Below are 19,563 nucleotides of genomic sequence, written 5' to 3'. Positions count from 1 at the left end.
TAGATATAGATATAGATATAGATATAGATATAGATATAGATATAGATATAGATATAGATATAGATATAGATATAGATATAGAGATATAGAGATATAGAGATATAGAGATATAGAGATATAGATATAGATAGATAATCAATGGAGACTGTGGGGAGGGGGAAAGGATGCTAGGAATAAAACAAAAATACTTAGGGAACCCCCTGCTCCACCCAGAATCCTGGTTTCTTTTTCCCATGGAGAAGGAGAACAAAGAAAAACCAGCTCCACTTATTCCAGGGACTGAAAACTAGATTCATATTCATTACACCCATGGATCTGAGGTTTGCTTTCCTCTTTTCCTTCCAACTTTTTTTTTTTTTTTTTACTACTTCCCTTTTCCTTTTCTTCAACCCTGCCTATGCAGAGACACGCAGCAGACTTCGTTTTATTTCCACACACTGTAGAAAGAGATTGCAGGGGAGTGCCAGGACACATTTAGCCCAATTAAATGTGGGCACTGTGTTCCATCCCCCCCCCCCAATCACCCGGGTGGAAATTTTAAAGGTCAAACTGGCCACTGTGAATTGATGCCTCCCATCTACATTTCCTTGCACTGGGCTGCTAGCAGGGTGCATACAAACAAATGTATCGCTACAAATTTTAATCTTAAACATCACTTGTTGTTTTTGCTTTAAATACACAAATAATGAGATAGGCGTGGTGAAATTTCCACAGTGAGATGTGCTAAAGAAGCTAAACGGTGGTAGTAAAATCTTTAGCTATCTCTCTGGAATTCAAGACTTAAAATTATTCCCAGCTGAAAACCACCCCAAACTTACACTATTGTTTTATTTTTTCAAAGAATGAGCAGAGAGCAAATTTCAAGAAAGATTCTTCCACCCCCTAAAAGCTTTTAAATAAATGCAGGCCACATGAGAGGAATTTTAGGCCCCATCAAAGCAAGTATTTCATGAGCTTCCATAAACACCCAAGCATTAGCCAACCCTATTTTTTACACAGGTATACACTGCCTTGTCTGTTCTGCTTTCCGTGCAGAATGTCTCAGGTTCAATCCTAGAATATCCAGGTAGGTTTCAATAAAGACTCCTGTCTGAAACGCTGCAGACCCTCTCCTAGTAAGCATCAACAATACTAAGACATCCCAATTGGGAGGCTCTCGTGGTATACAAACGGTATCTTGCCATAGACTTCAGTAAGATTTCTTATGTAAGCAAGGAAATCATGATGTTGCCCCTTTATTACCGATAGAACCATAAATCAACTACAGAAGATTTGACGGTACATTGTTCAACCTGTAGATTTCAGGGGACTAACAGGTGTGGGAGAAGGAAAAAAGTAGACAAAGAGTGCTTGCTTTCCAATTTTGAATTATTCAGACTGGGAAAACGCTTGTTTCCATCTGAAACAAAATGTAGCATGCTCGGAAAACATTTATGAAGGAAAAGCCAACAGACTTTGTAATTATAGCAAAAGAAAACTCCTTCCTGCTTTTCTCTCAAGAAGTCTTGTTACAGTCTTGTGCATGCATCAGTTTCAATATGGGAGATGTAACAACATCAACAAGCCAGAAACATCCTGCATTACAGAGAGACTTTGAGCAATTATCTTTGGACATAGGAGTGTGGAGCCAATACTGTGGAATATATTGTTGCATATTCTGAAAATGTGCAGTATTAAGGAGACTGGGAAGTAAACTTGCTCTGGGTATTCATAGCGCAGTTGTCATCACTCACCTATCATTGTATCTTCTTATGCACATCTCCTGAGTACATATTCAACAGTGATATATGGCTGCTGCTGAAAATGTTTATTCATGCTGCTGTAATGCACAAGGATGACCATGCCAACCAGCTTGTCCCTGCACCAGTTGTGCACCTTATTTCAGGCTACCAGAGCCCATGCACAAGCTTAGTCTGATTGTAGGAGTTGAGCTCATCTAAGGCCCCTAAAAGCAATGGTTTTAAACACACCTCACACTGCATAGAATTGCAGCCTGAGTGGTATGTCAAGCGCTACATAACTGTCAGCAAACAGAAGCATTCTGACAGTAACCACATTATTGTGGTTCTGTATGAAGCACACTGTAGGGCACACATTCAGTCTTTGGAGGCCTGTTGTTGTTGAACCAATGAAGGCTTATGCCCAGTGCAAAAGAGTATATAACATGTAATGTTTGTTTGTTTGTTTGTTTGATATACCGCCCTTCATCATAAGATCTCAGGGCGGTACACAGAATAAAAACAATAATTGGAACAAAACAGCAAAACAATAACTTCTCCTCTTCCTACAGACATATTTAAAAGCCTGTAGAATATTAATCAGCCCAAGGCCTGGTTGAAGAAGAACATTCTCACCTAGTGCCTAAAAATATATAATGAAGGCACCAGGCGAATCTCTCTGAGGAGAGCATTCCGCAAGCGGGGAGCCACTACAGAGAAGGCCCTTTCTCGTGTTGTCACCCTCCGAACCTCACGTGGAGGGGGCACACAAAGAAAGGCCTCAGAGGATGAACACAGAATCCAGGACGGTTTATATGGGGACAGTTTATATGGTTCAACGGAGGCCAAGACTTAACTTATGGAAGTAGCATGCCAACCAAGGTCATCAAAGCTTGTTTGAATTTGCAAGAAATATGCACAGGGGTCCTTGCCCAAACAAACAAGCCATCTTAGCGAGCATGAGAAAGGCTATTACCTGCACCACTGGGTGTCCCCCCGCAGACGCCTTGACAGCCCCTCGACTCCCTTCGGTCTCGTAATGGGCTCGGTGGTGGGACTTCGGCTGCACTTCAATCCGAAGTTCATAAGGTCCTGAGTGAGACGGCAGCTGCCAATCCAGAGCAGGCAAGGATGGGCTGTAATGGAAAGCAACCACGATTAAATATTAACATCCAGTCCACTATCATAAACCGCAAGAATCTGGCACTATTACTTTAGAGGCCACGTTTAGCAGTTCATCCTTCACCATCTTACACTTAAAATTTCATCAATGGAGATAATGGTATGACATAAGTAATTTAATAGGTAATGGTTATTTTATGAAGATTTATGTATGGCACAGATTTGATATGCAATCAGATGCTTAAACAAAAACGGAAAACATTTTAAGCTTTGTTAAAAAACAACAACACTTAATGCATCAGCCCATTAATCAAAATGGACAAATGCAGATAAGTAAGATGTGTGCATGGAGGGTGGGGGGTGGAATCTATTCTGAGTTAGACTCTGAGTGAGGTCGAGTATCAGAACCTCAGTTTGTCCAATTTACATTCAACCTACTTTGTTTTTGATCCTGTTTCAGCAGCAACCAAAATGATTTAGTTGGCTTCAGCCACAGATTGGCTCAGCAATGTCCCCTCTGCACTAAGGGTGTATCTTTGCTTTCTTCAGCACAGGCAAACCATATGGTGACTGACTTCAGCCAGCAATGAGTCCGTGCCTTCCTGTACTGCCATTGTGGAGAGTTCACCTCTAGGACAGGCAGGGCAGATGCCAGAACAGGATCTCTCAGGTGATGTTGCACCTGTCTGTCAGAGATTCCCCCTCCTCTCTCTCAACAACATCGAGAGGGCAACACATCTCCGCATCTACCCAAGGTGAAAAATGAGCCCTGAGTTGTCACATAAGTGCAACCATTTACAGTTTATGCAGGTAATATAGGTCATTGGTAGCCAATCTTTTTGACAAGGATGCTACAAGTCAAGTCCAAAATATCAGAGTGGCCCTCTCTTCTATATGTATGTTGCCTCACATGACTGTTGAGTTGGGGACTAGGCAATGTGACCTTGCAGGAGCGGCAGGTACAAATACATACCTGACAATTTATCGGTTGGAATTATTTCTATCCTGCCTTGCAGCTTAAGTTTCCAAAACAGAAACAGAAAAGATCCAGCAATAGCCTAAATGTGCATTCAAAAGTAGCAATGAAAGTTAAAAGGTCCTAATTGCCATTAAAAGCATGCATGAGTCTAAAAGCCACCAGGTAGGACACTGAGAAAATGAACTGGGGAAGAAGCAGTGCACAATCAAGGTGACACAACTGATAGCTCAGCCAGTAGAGAAGGAGACTCTTGATCTCAAGCTTGTGGGTTTGAGCCCCACGTTGGGCAAAAAAAGATTCCTGCATTGGACTAGATGACCCTCATGGTCCCTTCCAACTCTGTGATTTTATGAAAAGGCCCTGTGTCTCATGCCTACCCCCTCCTTTCAGAAGGTGAGGATACTTTGACCAGGGCCTCTGAGGAAGAGCTGCACAAGGCAGTTTCATGTGAGAGTCAACAGTCCTTCCAGTCCTTCCAGTCCCAAGCCACTTACGAAGTCTTAAGATCAAAGCCAACTTAACTAGGTTACAGCCAGGCCCATGGCTCCTCCTGCTTCCATCCAGTTCTGCCATAAAGTCCTGCTCTCCGTGCCACAGACCACTGAAACTCAAATCTGAGTGAATGACTTATCCCCCATTATAGACTCAATGGTTGGGTGTGAATAGGACCCAAAATATTACCTACAACTATAAGAGGCAGACACCTCTCCATCATTTTAAGTCAAAGCTGCTATGATTACAGTGTTACCATGCCACACTGTCTTGAGAAGCCTGAGGTGACTGGAGTAAAGTTTTCACTCAAGCACAATTGGCAAGTTCTTGAGGCTCATCCTGTTCTGTGTACATCTATGTATGCTAGCATTTAAATGTTCCTGGATAATTATCTGGAGCTCCCGCTTGACTGCAAGAATAATTTATATAATATAGAGCAGCTGCATAACTCATGTTGCAGATCACTTCATGTTATGAAACAGATGCTTCCATCTTTAAGCCAGTTCATATACGATGGATTTCTCTCTCTCTTTCCCCCGAATATCTATCCGATTGTGACATTTTCAGGGTGTTTCATCCTTAAAAGCTCTAATCCATCAATCATCACAAAGTTTGGATCCTCTAAACTTTTAAAGGGAGATGGAGAAAAAAGCAAGGTGAAGCTGGCTGAATTAAAAAAACACACAAACAAAACTTTATTTTCTCTGCTTAAGATCTTAGAGGAGCACCTGAAACACTGACTGAATGCAGTTGCTGTTGCTGTTGCTGTTTCTGTTATAAGGCAGCCATGTAGTTAGGCACACCATAATTAAAATCCCACTGCAAGGGCCGACCAACAAAAGTAATAATAATAAATTGAAAATTAAATGCAGTTTTCCTGACAGAGGAAGTGGCATGATGCTTTAAACAGTTTCATGGGTTGTGGCTTGGCAATGCAATTTCCTATTCTAGGTTATCTGTATTGTGCACTTAATTTCCTGCAGCACAACTTACTTAAAAGGAAGAGATATCAAATATATATTTAGATTGTAGAAGTTCTTTCATGGGGGAGGGGACCAGGAGAGCCTAACTTCATCACACACAGGAAAATATCCTGAAGAATATATGGGCAGATACTCAGTGAAGACAAGAGCTGTAAACTGTACTATTCCATAAGCATCAGCTGTTCTGTGTAGATCTAAAATCTAAAATTAATGTAGTATATGAATGAGACAAACGTGTTTCGAAACCCATGTGCCAGGTTTAGCTGACTGTTGACTTATACCCTCAATGACAAATCTGGGTTTCCTGCCATGTTCATGTGTGGATTGGCCCCTAATCAGCAAAATCCCAAAGTCTTCTTTGGAGCTAGCCTGATCATCAACTGGCAAACTCACCTACTGTTATTCTAGTAGGAAAATTCAATACTCTTCCAGGACTAGCTAGGCTGTGAAAGTGACTGCAGCCACACAAATGCTTGGAGCAAGACAGAGTGGGTGGAGCCAGTACATCAAATAAAGTTGTCACAATTTTCCTGGTGTTTCTTCTTGTCTTTCACAGCCACTCGCCACACCCAAATTGAGTGAGTGAAATGAATCCTATCGTGCTTTGAAAAGCCTTCACTGCTTAATTTGTATGCATCGAGGAGCAATCAAGGATAGAGGAGTCAGATCATTTAACAGAACTGGCAACGATTCACAACAGCAGTTGATTGGTTTAACAAGAGTAACAAACAGAATGTCAAACTGCACAGGTGATGCCTAGTGACATCTTATATGTGGTGATCACATGAAATATCATTATCCAGCCAGATCTTTTTCTTTAAAACACCTTTGTCTCCTTTTGCAGAAAGGGACTGAAATAGTTCACAGTGGAAGGAAACTGGAAGTTAAGTTTCCAACAAATCCCTGTTTTCAAACAAATTTTAAAAAGTTAGGAGAAAGAGTGATCATACTTAGGGACCCTAATGCTGAATTTTACATATGGTACTTTAATAATTCACAGTGGTGCTGAAGGAGGATTTTAAAAAACACCCTATTTCTAGGAGAATTCCAAAATCAAATTTATGAAATGTCTTATGATATAAACAATATCAGGAGCCATGATGGGGAGAGGGCTGAATATTTGGATTTTCATTTTGTCAATTGGCAAGGCAGTACACAAGCTAACACTTATTGTGAAAAGATGCAGGTTACATTACAAACATGTTGTATACAGGGCACACTATCATATTACTTCGCTGCAATCATTTTAAAGCAAACCTATTCCACTTTTTCTTATTATGTAAACTGTGGTGGGCACAAACAATATATTACCTTTCCCCCAAAAAAACAGCAAACAGACACAATATGTGAGCCAAAAGGATCAATAACATAATAGCAGCAAAATAATAAACTTTAACTAGGTAGCCTACACATAACATGTGGAAATATGAAAGCTACTAATGATCCCACAGATGCTGTGTCAAGCAGTAAAATGCCCACAGCTGTGGTTATTTCAGGCGCATGGGTGTTGTTCACCCTGCCAAAGCCTTCTTGGCAGAGGGTGCATATATTGGACCCTGTAGACTCAGACAGCTCTGTTGATCAGTGCTATTTAGATGCCACCATTCAGGGCAAAGCCCTACTCAAGTGGCTATCACAAACAATTAAAGGAGAAAATGCAATACACTGCATTTTTAAATATTAAATACTTTAAGAAAGTTTAACATGATGCAAAAAAAAAAAAAAATCCAACTCACAGCACATTTTTAGTTAAAAGCTAGCTGAAATAGGCATACCTTTAAGGTCCATTTACTAACTGCTACTGATGCAGTTGCATGTATCTCCCTTGGGAAGGGGTTCCATAAATACAGAGTCACCACCCAAAAGGCCCTGTCTCTAGTTCCTGTGGGGATTTCCTTGGGCTTAACCTAGTGCAGCAGCTAGATTGCTGGCTGTCAATGCCATATAATACCTCTGTTGAAAGAGCTGCAATATGCTACTAAGTGCACTTCAAGGTCCTGCTTTTAGCATTCAAAGCCCTACTACAAACTTGAGGCTAGGATACCTAAGAGGCCACCTTGTCCTCTATATCCCTGTCTGGCAACTGCACTCCTCAGATGGGGCAATGCTGAGAGTGCCATATGGCCCCAAAGTGAACTTAACCTGTGGGGTGGAAACCTGGATTTTAGTGTTGTAGCTCCAGCTCTCTGGGATCAATTACCGGCCGAAATCAGACAGGCTTCTAGTTAGGTACCCACTGAAGACATTTTTGTTTAGGGAGGCTTTCCCCAAGGTGCAACCTGCTCACTAATGGTTTCAGCAACTGGTATGCTACCTCTGACAGTGGATGAAGCACATAGACATCACAGTGAGTAGCCTTTGATAACCTTAGCCACCATGAATTTGTGTAATCCTCTTTTAAAGCCAATGCTTTATGTAAACCACTTTGAGATACTTATTAACATCTTTTGTACTTACAAAAGCAAGAGCTGTAACGTATCAGAAGACTTTTGCAAAATTCACAGTGGGGAGGTTCCTTTTGGCATGGTACATGCTGGTACATACTGATGCTAGATACCGATACATTTGATTATCTAATCTTGTGGTGCAATACCAAGAGGGAAGTATGTATTAATACCTGGCTTATGTTGCACACAACCTGGTTGAATGAAGGCAAACGTCTCCCAAATACGTACACCAGAATTCTCTGCACAACACTAAGCTTATTGTGAAGGGAGGCTTTGATCTTTAGGCTTCCATCTCCCTAGCCATGAACTCAGCTGAACCCTCAACCAGCTTCGAGTGCATTGGTGGCCTGATAAAAATTCTGCTGGTGCACCAAACATCTCCTTGTCTGAGCTAACTGAGGTGGTTTCAAGGGTTCTGTTGACGTCTGCAAAGACCATTAGCCTTGGGCATCTTCAACATTCAAGCCAAAGTGGTCTGCCTTATCAGGAATGACTAAGGATTTCATGGCCTTGGTGGTATTCAGAGACCTGTGCATATCTGGGCAAGGCAGCCTTCTGATTGAGTTTTCAGTAGGGGACTAGGTTAAAATAATCTGTGAGCAGGAAAGCCATATTTGATTCTATTGTCATGGACAGATCATTCATTACCTGGATTTACCCACAGCTGTCTGCAACCTCTACAAGAACAAAGGCTGAGTGTAATAGGACTGCCCCCCCCCCATACGGATGAACCTGGGTGGTTTTCTTAGGTAAAAGGTAAAGGTAAATGGAGCCCTGACCATTAGGTCCAGTCGTGGCTGACTCTGGGGTTGCGGCGCTCATCTTGCTTTATTGACCGAGGGAGCCGGCGTACAGCTTCTGGGTCATGTGACCAGCATGACTAAGCCGCTTCTGGCAAACCAGAGCAGCGCACGGAAACGCCATTTACCTTCCCGCTGGAGTGGTACCTATTGATCTACTTGCACTTTGACGTGCTTTCAAACTGCTAAGTTGTCACAGGGCAACAGGGACAGCTCACCCTGTCACAGGGATTCGAACTGCCGACCTTCTGATCGGCAAGTCCTAGGCTCTGTGGCCACCCGCGTCCCTATTTCTTTCTTAGGTAACCAGGAGTTTTTCCTGTAGGTTTAGCCAGCAGTCTTATTGAGGCTCTGGTCTCCACAGGGAATGAGGGACTGACCCAAGCTATCAATACGATCACTCCCAAGCGTTATCAGCACATAGAGCTCTATCAGCACCTTGGTAATTCATAGTGATCCTTTCTCAAAAGCAAGATTGTGTCAGGATTGTACCTATACCTAGATGCTGTGTCTTTAACTAGAAACCATACGACGTTCAAAACCAGAGAATGCCATTTCTATTACATCGCTAGACAATTCCCTGTCAAAGACACTTAAACAAAAGCTAAGGAGGATTATTGAAATATTTCAGCTTCCCTTCTTTCTGCCTCACTAGGCTGTAATCATTTGCCTCAAGAGCATTTTCCATCATAGATGGAGAAGTTTAGATAAGTTATTCCATTTTGCTGGAAGCAACGTGATTCACATGGCTATTAATCTGCTTGTATCAATACTTCCCTTATGAACTGCTGGTTCTGCTGTAAACATTTTCTACATGCTAAATCTTGGCACGCAAGATTAAAGGCTACCTGGCTGCAAACAGAACAGAACCTTAAAATGCACACAAATACATCCACACACAAGGCTCTGAATGTGGGCTTTGTGCAGGAGCAGCACCCAGATGTTTGGGATTAATCCAGAATCAGAATCTCAGTGCCAAGCATGCAATAAGGATCCACCAATTATTATGATCTCCAGTGATCTCCACAGTTCTTGGACAGGTTGGCATGGCAAGCATTCTCCCCAGTGAAATCTAAGGTTGTAATATTGAAGCCACTTTCCTGCAAAAGGCTAGCCTCTCCCCATGCCACTCCAAACCCCAAAGTGTTTGCAAAAAGGGGTTGAGGAATTGTGAAACTAACCAGCCATGTGCACAGTGGATGGCTCTCAGCAATTCCCTATCTCACAGTTTCAAATCCCCAACCATAACATGGAAATAAAAATGATCTCACCTGGTTATTGTGGATACAAAATGTAAAATTATAATCACACCAATTCTTACATCCAAATAAGAACTTCCTTTTAGGATAGAGTGGCCTTGTTGACATAGAGGCAGGTGTGGTCTTCCATATGATCATAGATATGTGAAAAAACAACTATTACTTCAGGAATTTTCCAATCACCCTTTTGTTTTAGGATTCATCCCCCCCCTTTATTACAGAGGTAATACAATAGTTTTGGGAAATAAACCATTCAACAGGGTGGATCTTGGAATCTGTATTATTTGCTGGAACCTAATCTAGACTTTGAAACAGAGCAGATGTATCAGAGGGTGGGAATCCCAGCTCAATCGTGACGAATTATTGCTGGGGAGGTGTTTTTCTTGGGGGGTGCACTTAAAATAACAATTTCAATTGTGTGCTCCCATGATTGTATTGACATCTGCATTCAGTTGTCCAGGGTTATTTAATATATAATACATATAATGAAAAGTATTTATGGGTTAAAGGAAGCTTGGTCAGGGCATTTGATTGGTAAAATAACTTAAACCACAATTTTACAGTAGCTTCCAGCTGTCCTGAAGCATGAGTTAATGAGATCACATGGAAACAGACTGAAAACCAGGAAACATTTTTTTTTAACACAAAAACAAAACAGTGGAAAAATGCTGGATTTTACTTTCATTAACACACTAGGGAATGCTGTGTTCATTTTAACTGCAGGTGATAAAATGTTTATTTCTTTTTTAGAAAACAAATCTCTGTTAGCTACTGTATGATAAAGATTATGGTGGTCTAATCACCACTTGATTTCCCCCCCCCCATTGTTAAACACACACGTGCAGGGCCCTAACCTACCCACATTTTTTTCTCAGCTAATGTAAACTTTTGGGGAGATAGCATCAGATAATTTCTTATGCAGGAGAGCTCTGAAAATCATTGTTCTCTTTTAGAAGTAAGTTGGCAGTTCTGGAAATCACTGCTACAACCCACACTAAACCAGTTTAGGAGCTAGCATGCATCTACATCTGCCTGTGAGTTTTCCATTCATGATGTTTAGAACTTTAATTCCCAAACAGACGTTGTAGGTATCTGGTACACATTTCCACACTTCCTCATGGTGCAGACATATCCGTCACCCATCACCACATTACATGGGGGCTAACTTTAGGGGTGGAGGGTGGGGTCTGTGGGCAATCCCCTACCCCATGTTGATGGACTCCAACTCTCAAATGTACAGGATTATTATTTTTTAGTACAACTAACCAATTTAACTAACAGTATAGAAAGCAAGTAATTACTACCTTATTTTGATGTGCTATACAGATATATGCACACACACACCCCAGCAATAAAACCAGGATTATTATTTTTTTTAAAAAACACCACTGTCCTACCAATTATTCTGAAGCTATGTATTAATAGGAGAAACACTTTTAGAAGAGATTCATTTATTGCAAGGGGTTGGACTAGATGGCCCTTGCAGTTCCTTCCAAGCCTACCCTTCTATGATTCTAATTCATGTAAAATAAGGAGGACATGAACAGGGAAGAAGAAACTCTGGTAAGATGGAAGGGTGGCTACAGAAAGCATCATGAGATCAGGGGTTGCATGAAGCTCCTGCAAACTGCCAACCTGTGCCCTTAGGAATAGGACATTAAATATACAAACAGGCCACTGGGCATTAAAAACTAGGCCAAGCCAGTCAAAAGCCATACAGTAGTGTGTAACGTTAGGGCATGTCATTTTAAACTTTTCCCCACTGTGCTTTCTTTTTTATAAATGTTATTCTGTAACATCTATTTTGTTATATTACTCTTATACAAAGTTATACTGTTTTCAAGGTTGGAAAAACAAAAGAGAAACAACAGGAACCCAGAAGCAGCCATATAGCAATTCCAATAACCTACAGATGGTGGCTTGATGCTGCCTTGCTATTGGTCAATGTGAAATTAAACCAGGGGACACCACGAAAGAAAACAGAAGCACAATGTTGTAGGCCTGATTCTAACAGGCGCCACCAGAAATCTTGTCTTTGACTCTTTAGATGAAATAGCAAAAAAAAAGGGGGGAGCGGGGAGTCAGCAGGCACAGGGCATTAGGAAAAGTAATATGTATATCTTTTTACCCCACAAAAAATAAATCCCACAAACTTGTACCTCATGTAGGATGATGGGGACAATGGCTTAGTTTTGGCCCATGGATAGGGATGTTGAGGCACTGAAAGGTACTGATCACAGAAGCTTCCTTTCCTGATGTGCTGAAACCCCGGAAACTCTTCTGGCGACAAGTCGGCTGTCGGCGATATGGTCCCATGATCTTCCCCACTCGGTTCGGTCTTGAGCGTCATGGACTGGGTGTGATCGATCGCCGTTCTCCTGGACTTGGTAGGAATCCCATCGTTCATGTCTATTGTGCTGTCAGTGGTGAGGGCGTTGATGGCTGCGACGATGGCCGAACTGGTGTACTGGTTAGTGTTTCCTAGCCATGTCTCATCGGTCACGCTGACTCTTGGAGAAGTCTGGGGAGAGGGTGTTGGAGAGGGGTGTGGCGAGTAGGAAGTCTGCCTGCCGTTCAGGCTGTATTTTCTTTTGTTGCAGGGAGAAGATGGGCGGGAGTTGCGAGTGCTCAGCCAGTTTTCCTCGGTGATGCTCGTTCTGGGAGACGCAGATGGGGAGTGTCGAGGCGAATTAAGTAATGTGCAGGTCACCATGCTCCGTTGATACGCTTCCTCAGCGTCGGTGGTCTTGGGCGACACACACGGGGATTGCCAAGGAGATGTCTGAGGCGAAGTATAGGGATAAGAGTAATTGGATTCATAAGACGATGCTTCTGAATTGCAGCTTCTGGAAGACAGGCTGCTTGCTGGACTCAGGCAAGATGGGTCTCGATAGGCCTCTATGTTCGGCAGGTTCAGCGTCGCAGTCGTAGGAGATCTCTTTGCGTTTGGGGCGGGCTCCTCGATTTCCGGATCATGGAAGAACTGGTTGTTGTTATGATGCAGCCCCAAGTAAGAGGTTATTTCGATTCTAGGGCTTTCTAGCGCTGGCACGCCATTAGGTCTGACGTTGGGAGACAGATAATATCCGGTGGTGCCACTTTCAGCATGCCCTCCATATCCCGAAGGATGATTAGCTGATGGGACAATCGAAATGACTGGATTGGATGTCTGAAGGCCATGACATGGAGCTGACAATGAAGGATGTGCCACACTTAGAGGCAAGCTGGAATTTATATTTGAAGATGCATAGTTATAATGTTCTGTAAAAACAAAACAAAAGATAAAAAAACAAAAAAGAATGGCATGAGATGTTGCACACACAAAGGAAATTCATTAGCAAACTGAATCCCAAACGTGATCCAGTGGATAGGAGGAGAGCTTCACCAGGGTTCAGACACCACTTTAGCTATTTCTATTCAGTGAGCAGGCTCTTTTGCTCTTTGTTCTCCTGCTCTGAAGTGGGAATTACATTGATAACCTAGAGCAGGGTTTCCCAGCAGGACCAGTGATCAGAGAGGATGGGAACTGTAGTCCAAAAGCTGGGGACCCGAGTTTGGGAAACCCTGAGCTAGAGGAAGGGGACCAGGGGCTCTTCAGATGTTGTTGGACTCCAACTCCCATCAGCCCCAGCCAGCCTGTCCAATGGTTAGGGATGATGGGTGTTGTAGTCCCACAGCAGGTTCCCCACCCTTGCTTTCTAGAAATAATTCCACAGAATCGGAGCATTTGATTGCACACTGAAGGCATATTTGGATGCCACCAAGAAACAAAATGCAAGCTATCTCTGCATCTTCTTTTGTGTGTGTGTGTGTGTTTCTGGTGCAACCAACAATGCCGTGACTCACAAAGCTCCCCAGCAGAAAGAATAAGCAAGGGTTTGATGCATATCTTGAACTCCCACATCTAATTCACAGAGGAGTTTGAGCTGCTGCTCTGAACGTTACAATGGATCACACAGAGAGAATGGCAGTCACTCCTTTATCTTTTCTCAGTGCTTCCAACACACATTCAAAGCTGCCCTAAAACTTCACTGCCATTATGTGGAATGCATGGAGCCTTAGCGGCCAATCTTTTTTTGGGAAAAAGTGGTGCAAAATACGAAGCAGTGACACTGTGATGATGCCCAAATATGCATCTGTCTGTGCTCTGGTGTGGCTTTGCTTCTAATCTACTGAGCTTGAGAGCAGAGAACAGGGCAGCACGGGAGAGGAAGGACTGACTCTATGACGTACCTGGGCCCCATGGGTCCCTGTGCTTCTGTCCAGACATGCCTGCTACCTGTGTGAATTGTGGAGACTGTAGATTGGCCACACATGTTGTTTGCATAATGTGCATTATGCTTTATACAATGTTCCCTACAATGACTTTATTTCAGTGTAGCTTCTGTCAGAGAACGGTGCATTTGAAAATGCTGTGTTTCAATGCTTAATAACATTGCTATGAGGAAATGAAGATTCCAGCCTTCCTAATAATTTCTCTCAATATTATTTCCAGGCTCAGCATCGGCAGGCATAGGTCCCAGCGCTCTGTTAGAGCCCACAAATGCCACTTAACCCTGGTCAACCTTTAAAAAAACTTCTTTTGTAACATCACTGGGCAGTTGAGTCTCAAAGTCACCATTTTAATTTCCTCCAAAGACCCTTACATAGTACTGCACCAGGGCATTTTGGGAAATTTGAATGGTGGCTTTCTGCTGCTAAGCAACACTGCAGCTGCCTGCTGTTACCAGGTGAGCCTGCCAAAGTTCACCCACAGATAAGGGGATCCACCAGAAGGACATTTACAGAGAGCTCCCCTCAAACTTGCATTCTGTTAGTGATGATCTCTTCCTAGATTCAAAGCAAAGTTTTTGGGGGGCAAAAGTCTTCGCGGGAGTTATTAACACTGACTCCAACAAGCAAAAAGCGAATGAACAAAATGCCTGAAGATAAATAAAAGGACACACAAAACTAAGATGGAGATAAATGTTATATGAAAAACCATTTTTAAAATCTTATTTCCAACTACAACTCATACCGATTAAAATGTATATGCGATTTGTCTCAGACTGTTGGTATTCATCACAAATGTTTTGAGATAAAGTGTGAGACAGCATAGTTATGCACAGTAAACACATGAAACTGTACTAGGCACACAGACGCATGTTGCGCAAAAAAAGAGAGAGCTTCTTCTTCCACACAAACCAGCACAGCTTCCACACAAATCAGCCAGAGCACAAGCAACACCCCACCCCGGTCTTCTTACTTCAATAAGTCAACTTGGAGCAAAATGGCTCCATTCACTCTCCAACATCAGATCAGTACAAGTACAGTGGCACCTCGGGTTACAGACATTTCAGGTTATAGGCTCCACTAACCCAGAAATAGTACCTCAGGTTAAGAACTTTGCTTCAGGATGAAAACAGAAATTGCGCGGCAGCAGTGGGAGGCCCCATTAGCTAAAGTGGTACCTCAGGTTAAGAACAGTTTCAGGTTAAGAATGGACCTCCAGAACTAATTAAGTTCTTAACCTGAGGTACCACTATAAGTCTTTTTCTCAAAGCCAATGCCGAAAACAAACTAGATTATGCTTGTGTGTGTGTGTGTGCGCGCGCGCGCGCGCACTGCCTGTTAACCATGAAGAAGCAGCTGCAGTTTACAAAAGCACACAGAAATATAGGTTGTTTGGAAATATTTAGAGAGTTGTCATTCATCTGAGCTTCCTGTAGCCACCAAATTTCACCAGACCGGCCCTGCTGGCAACTCAGTCGGAGTGGAACTACATGATATGCTTAACCCGGTTCAAGTTGCGAGTTTCCTTGCAGCTTTTCCACATCCCTGGCTGCTGCTGGTGGTGAAGAAATTAACACTACAACATGGACAAGCATCCCTAAACATTACAGGATGAAGCAGAGATGACTCAACATGGAGCAGCCCTGTGCCATAGACACACCCTTTGAACATGTGTGATTTTCTATTCTCCTTTTCGAGAGGTGTATTAATCTGTTGAAGAGCTCCTTGACATCACTTTGAGCAGCAGCGGAGTCCTTTGAGGCTAATGGATTTCCTCTGGCCACTCCTTAGCTGGCTACTTTTTTGACCTTGCATGTTTGCATTTCTGACATTCTGCTGAAGTCACATTTTCTACCTAGCCCTCTGCAACCATGAGGGCTTAAAATGTATGTGCATGTGTGTGTGTATATATATATATATATATAAATATATATATATATATAATTTAACTTGACTCAGTGGTACAAGAATCCCCTTGCACTCATAGGAACTAGCAGCTCTGACCCCACTACAAAATAAAACCGTGCATTTACCGTTCAGGTTATTCTGTCTGTATATTTCTGAATTGAAGCTACCTGCAGTTTTAACATGTCTTTTTCAGCTTCAGGTGCTTTTAAAGAATCCTGTACTCCTGATTGATTGAAACAAACAAGTCAAGGCTTCTTCACTTCCTTCACATACAATGTTTGTTTCCTTCCTTCCCAGGAGACAAATGCCCCAAGCGCTGAGTCTTCCCTACTTACAAACCCGAGATCCAGAAAAGCTGTTAATGATCAGGCTGTATTCCCAACACAACTCAGTCCTCTCTAGCATTGCATGTGCAGCAGAGACTCTGAGCTCCTGGCGGCATCTCTTGTTCTCTCTCCCTTTTTTCTTTCTTACTAATATACTCATCTCCCTAGTATTCGGATTTGATAAATGATTCAAAGTGAGACATTGACACACGACACAAAACACCCAGCTGCTCTGTAAGCAGTTCAGAGAGAGATATGTTTGGTTGATTTTTATCATGCCACGCATCATTAATATATTCAACACCCATACAAATCCTTTTACCAGATGCCTTAGGAAACCTGGATATTGACCAAAAGATGTTCATTGACTTAGAGGGGTGGAGCAGCACAAATAAAACAGGGCTACACTGCTCTCGTCATGCAATTCACATCAATGGTGTTTGCATTAGATTCGTACAAAATATACACTGTCTCAGGGGTTGGGGAACCTCACACCCAGGGGCCAAATGTGGCCCTCCAAACCTATCCATCCCTCCCTCCAGACTCTCCCCTCACCACAACCTCTCAGCTCTGCATCCTCCTCATTAGTTTTTGCCTGGCTGGAATGTGTGTGAATCTGTATAGAAATTACTGCATAAAGGGAAAAATATACATTCGCTGCTCCAGCACGCTTCTGGTCTGCGGCCCCTGGAAGGTTGCACAGAAAGGAATGCGGCCCTCTGCCTCAAAAATGTTCCTCACCCCTTGCACTGTGTGTAAAAGTACTTGGGGCTGCATAAAAGGGCAGCTACTGAACTGAACGCAATCCACTGAAAATGCTGTATGACAGCTGTATGACAAGGATAAACAGAACCAAGTTCTGGGTGGTAGTGGTCATGGGGAAGACATGACCCTGTCCGTACACTTTTATACCCTGCTAGGTCAGATCAGGTGAAAACCTTGCTTGCCCTTCCCTGGCCACATCTCCATCACCATGGGATCCCATTGCTATCCAAGATATTATTTGTTGGCTTACCTGCCCTTCACCATAAGGCCCCAGGGCAGGCAACATATATACCCACATAATATAAAACACAACATACAAATTAGTTTGAAAAGGGTTTTTTTTTTTTTTAGTGCAGGATCTCCCATAGTATTTAATCTTCCAGAGTGAGGGGGATTCTTGTGTTCAAATAACAACAATGAGATTTATTGGTGTGGCTGTTCAGATCTGCCTGTACTAAGAAGAACTGAGGAGGTGGAAGTGGTACTTGAACATAAAGGCCACACCTGGCCTCCTCCAGGAACAATGTTGAGAGGGGAAGAGGAAGACCCTCAAAACAGTCTCCAAGTAAGGCATGCACTTCTCCTGTGCCGTTTTCTGTTCTGTTCTGTCCCTAACTAGATCCACAGACAATGTATGCATCTGTGCCTGTCCTCATCATACCCACAGGAGACGCAGGAAGGACTGGTACTTCCTGTGGAACTTAGTCATATAAATATCTTGCTCTGCGCCTCTGGGCTGATTTACACCGGTGAATATCTCTAGCCAGCAGTGTATGTGGGTATGCAACTGCCTGAGGAAATGTTTAGTATGAACTGGTCTGTGCATGTTCAGAGCTGGGAGCAGGGCCGGATTTGGTTTGATGAGACCCTAAGCTACTGAAGGTAATAGGGCCCTTTATATGTCCAGCTGTCCTTTGTCAACAACAAATCGCCGCTGGTTTTTTTGTGTGTTGAATGCATGCTGTATGGTAATTTATGGACCTGATAGGTATCTAAAGCCATTTGCACATAACAAATAGGAGCCTACACAACACAAAACATTGTTGCTGTATGTAGGTTTTATTTTATTTGTTTTTTATCTTATATTTTGGAAAGGTACATCCAGTGGTTTTTTCCTTTAATTTTTTTGGGGGCCCCCAAGAGTGTGGGGCCCTAAGCTATAGCTTCTTTAGCTTATACGTAAATCCGGCACTGGCTAGGAGGTATCTCAGGGATTGCAGCTAGACTTTTTCCAGGTGCCACAGAAAGTAATAGTATTGGGTCATGTCGCACACTGATATAAAGTTGTTCACTACTGGATCGTAGCCCAACACCTAGCATGGATCAGACCAACAGTATCACCATCCTGTCTGTGAGAAAAGACTGACTCATATATAGCAGAAAATGTAAGTGGGTTCTGTGTTGCAGGCCAGATCTGAAAATATGGAAGAATGCTCACAATTCACAAGATGCTTCAAGAGTAACTGCATTAGGGAATGTTTAAGATCTCAAGCAAACCTGCATAGGGGAAAATATGGATAGGAATATCCTCCAAAATAAGAGGTACGGTGGTCCTGTTCAAACATAGAATTTTTCTGGTTTCTTGGACTGGAAAGATGTGAGGTGCCTAAATTGTGCCACCACACATTTGAGGGCTCTACTATATATATTTGTCAGTCTTCTCTCAAGAGATGGTGGTGACACCAATGGTCTGACCCATACTAAGCTCCATTCAAAGTTCTGCTTCGATCAGGGTCCTGCCCTGTTTAGCACCTGTTTCCCAGGTGCCTCCACCATCTGAAATAGGACACGTGGCAACCAGAAACAGCCTTTTCAGTGATGGCTCCTCGGCTTTCAGAGGTCTTCGCTGGCATCTACTTTTACTATCATTCAAGGAACAATCTTATACACAAGAAACTGCCATAGAGCAAGCTGATGAAATTAAGCTGGCATAAAGTTGCACCAGATCCAAACTCTTTTAATCAGCGGAATTACTCCTGGCTGAGCCAGCCTAAGCCTGGCAGGGGGAAAACAAGCCTTTAAAATAGTGTTTGAGTTGCACCATGAACTGTAAGGCCTCACACTGCCAGTGGAACCCAGATACTTACTCTTACATATCCACAGTATTCCACAGAAAAGTGATGGCTAGCTTCTCAGGATGGGGGAAGGGGAAGCTACTGCTTACATTCAAGCTGCTTGTGAGAACTGCATCCCCACCCAGTCATCACCAGTCCCTCCTCCTTCAAGCAGCATGTGACAAACAACCCCACCCCCACCCCCACAGAACTTTTCGAGCTGAGCAATCAGGAAAGAGGCTGGCTCCAGAGGTTTCCTGCAACTGCTGGGCTTGAGTAGTATTACTGGGAACCTTTCATCAAGGACTGTCTTCAAAGGCCCTTCTGCTCCCAGACTGATGCAAGGACCAACTCAAGTTTCCCCAAGCTGAGATCTGTAAGATCCTCCCATGTCTTCTAGCCAAAGGTTCCTATTGAGCATGCTCAGAGTACACAAAT

The 19,563-nt window shown here is 42.9% G+C and overlaps 1 protein-coding gene across 3 annotated transcripts in view; it reads right to left on the bottom strand.

Moving 5' to 3' along the window:
* Nucleotides 1–19,563, bottom strand: part of NFATC1 (nuclear factor of activated T cells 1) — a 134,981-nt gene that overhangs the window by 101,374 nt on the left and 14,044 nt on the right. For all 3 annotated transcript variants that reach the window (XM_081873380.1, XM_081873379.1, XM_081873381.1), the window contains exons 2-3: nt 11,960–13,061; nt 2,695–2,854 (exon numbers count right to left, since the gene is read on the bottom strand). In XM_081873380.1, the coding sequence (XP_081729506.1) occupies nt 2,695–2,854; nt 11,960–13,061 (1,262 nt within the window). The remainder of the gene's footprint in view (nt 1–2,694; nt 2,855–11,959; nt 13,062–19,563) is intronic.

Source organism: Podarcis erhardii (assembly GCF_964252035.2).
Source record: "Podarcis erhardii genome assembly, chromosome: 8".
In the NCBI taxonomy this organism is placed as follows: domain Eukaryota; kingdom Metazoa; phylum Chordata; class Lepidosauria; order Squamata; family Lacertidae; genus Podarcis; species Podarcis erhardii.
This window is presented reverse-complemented; position numbering and strand designations above follow the sequence as displayed.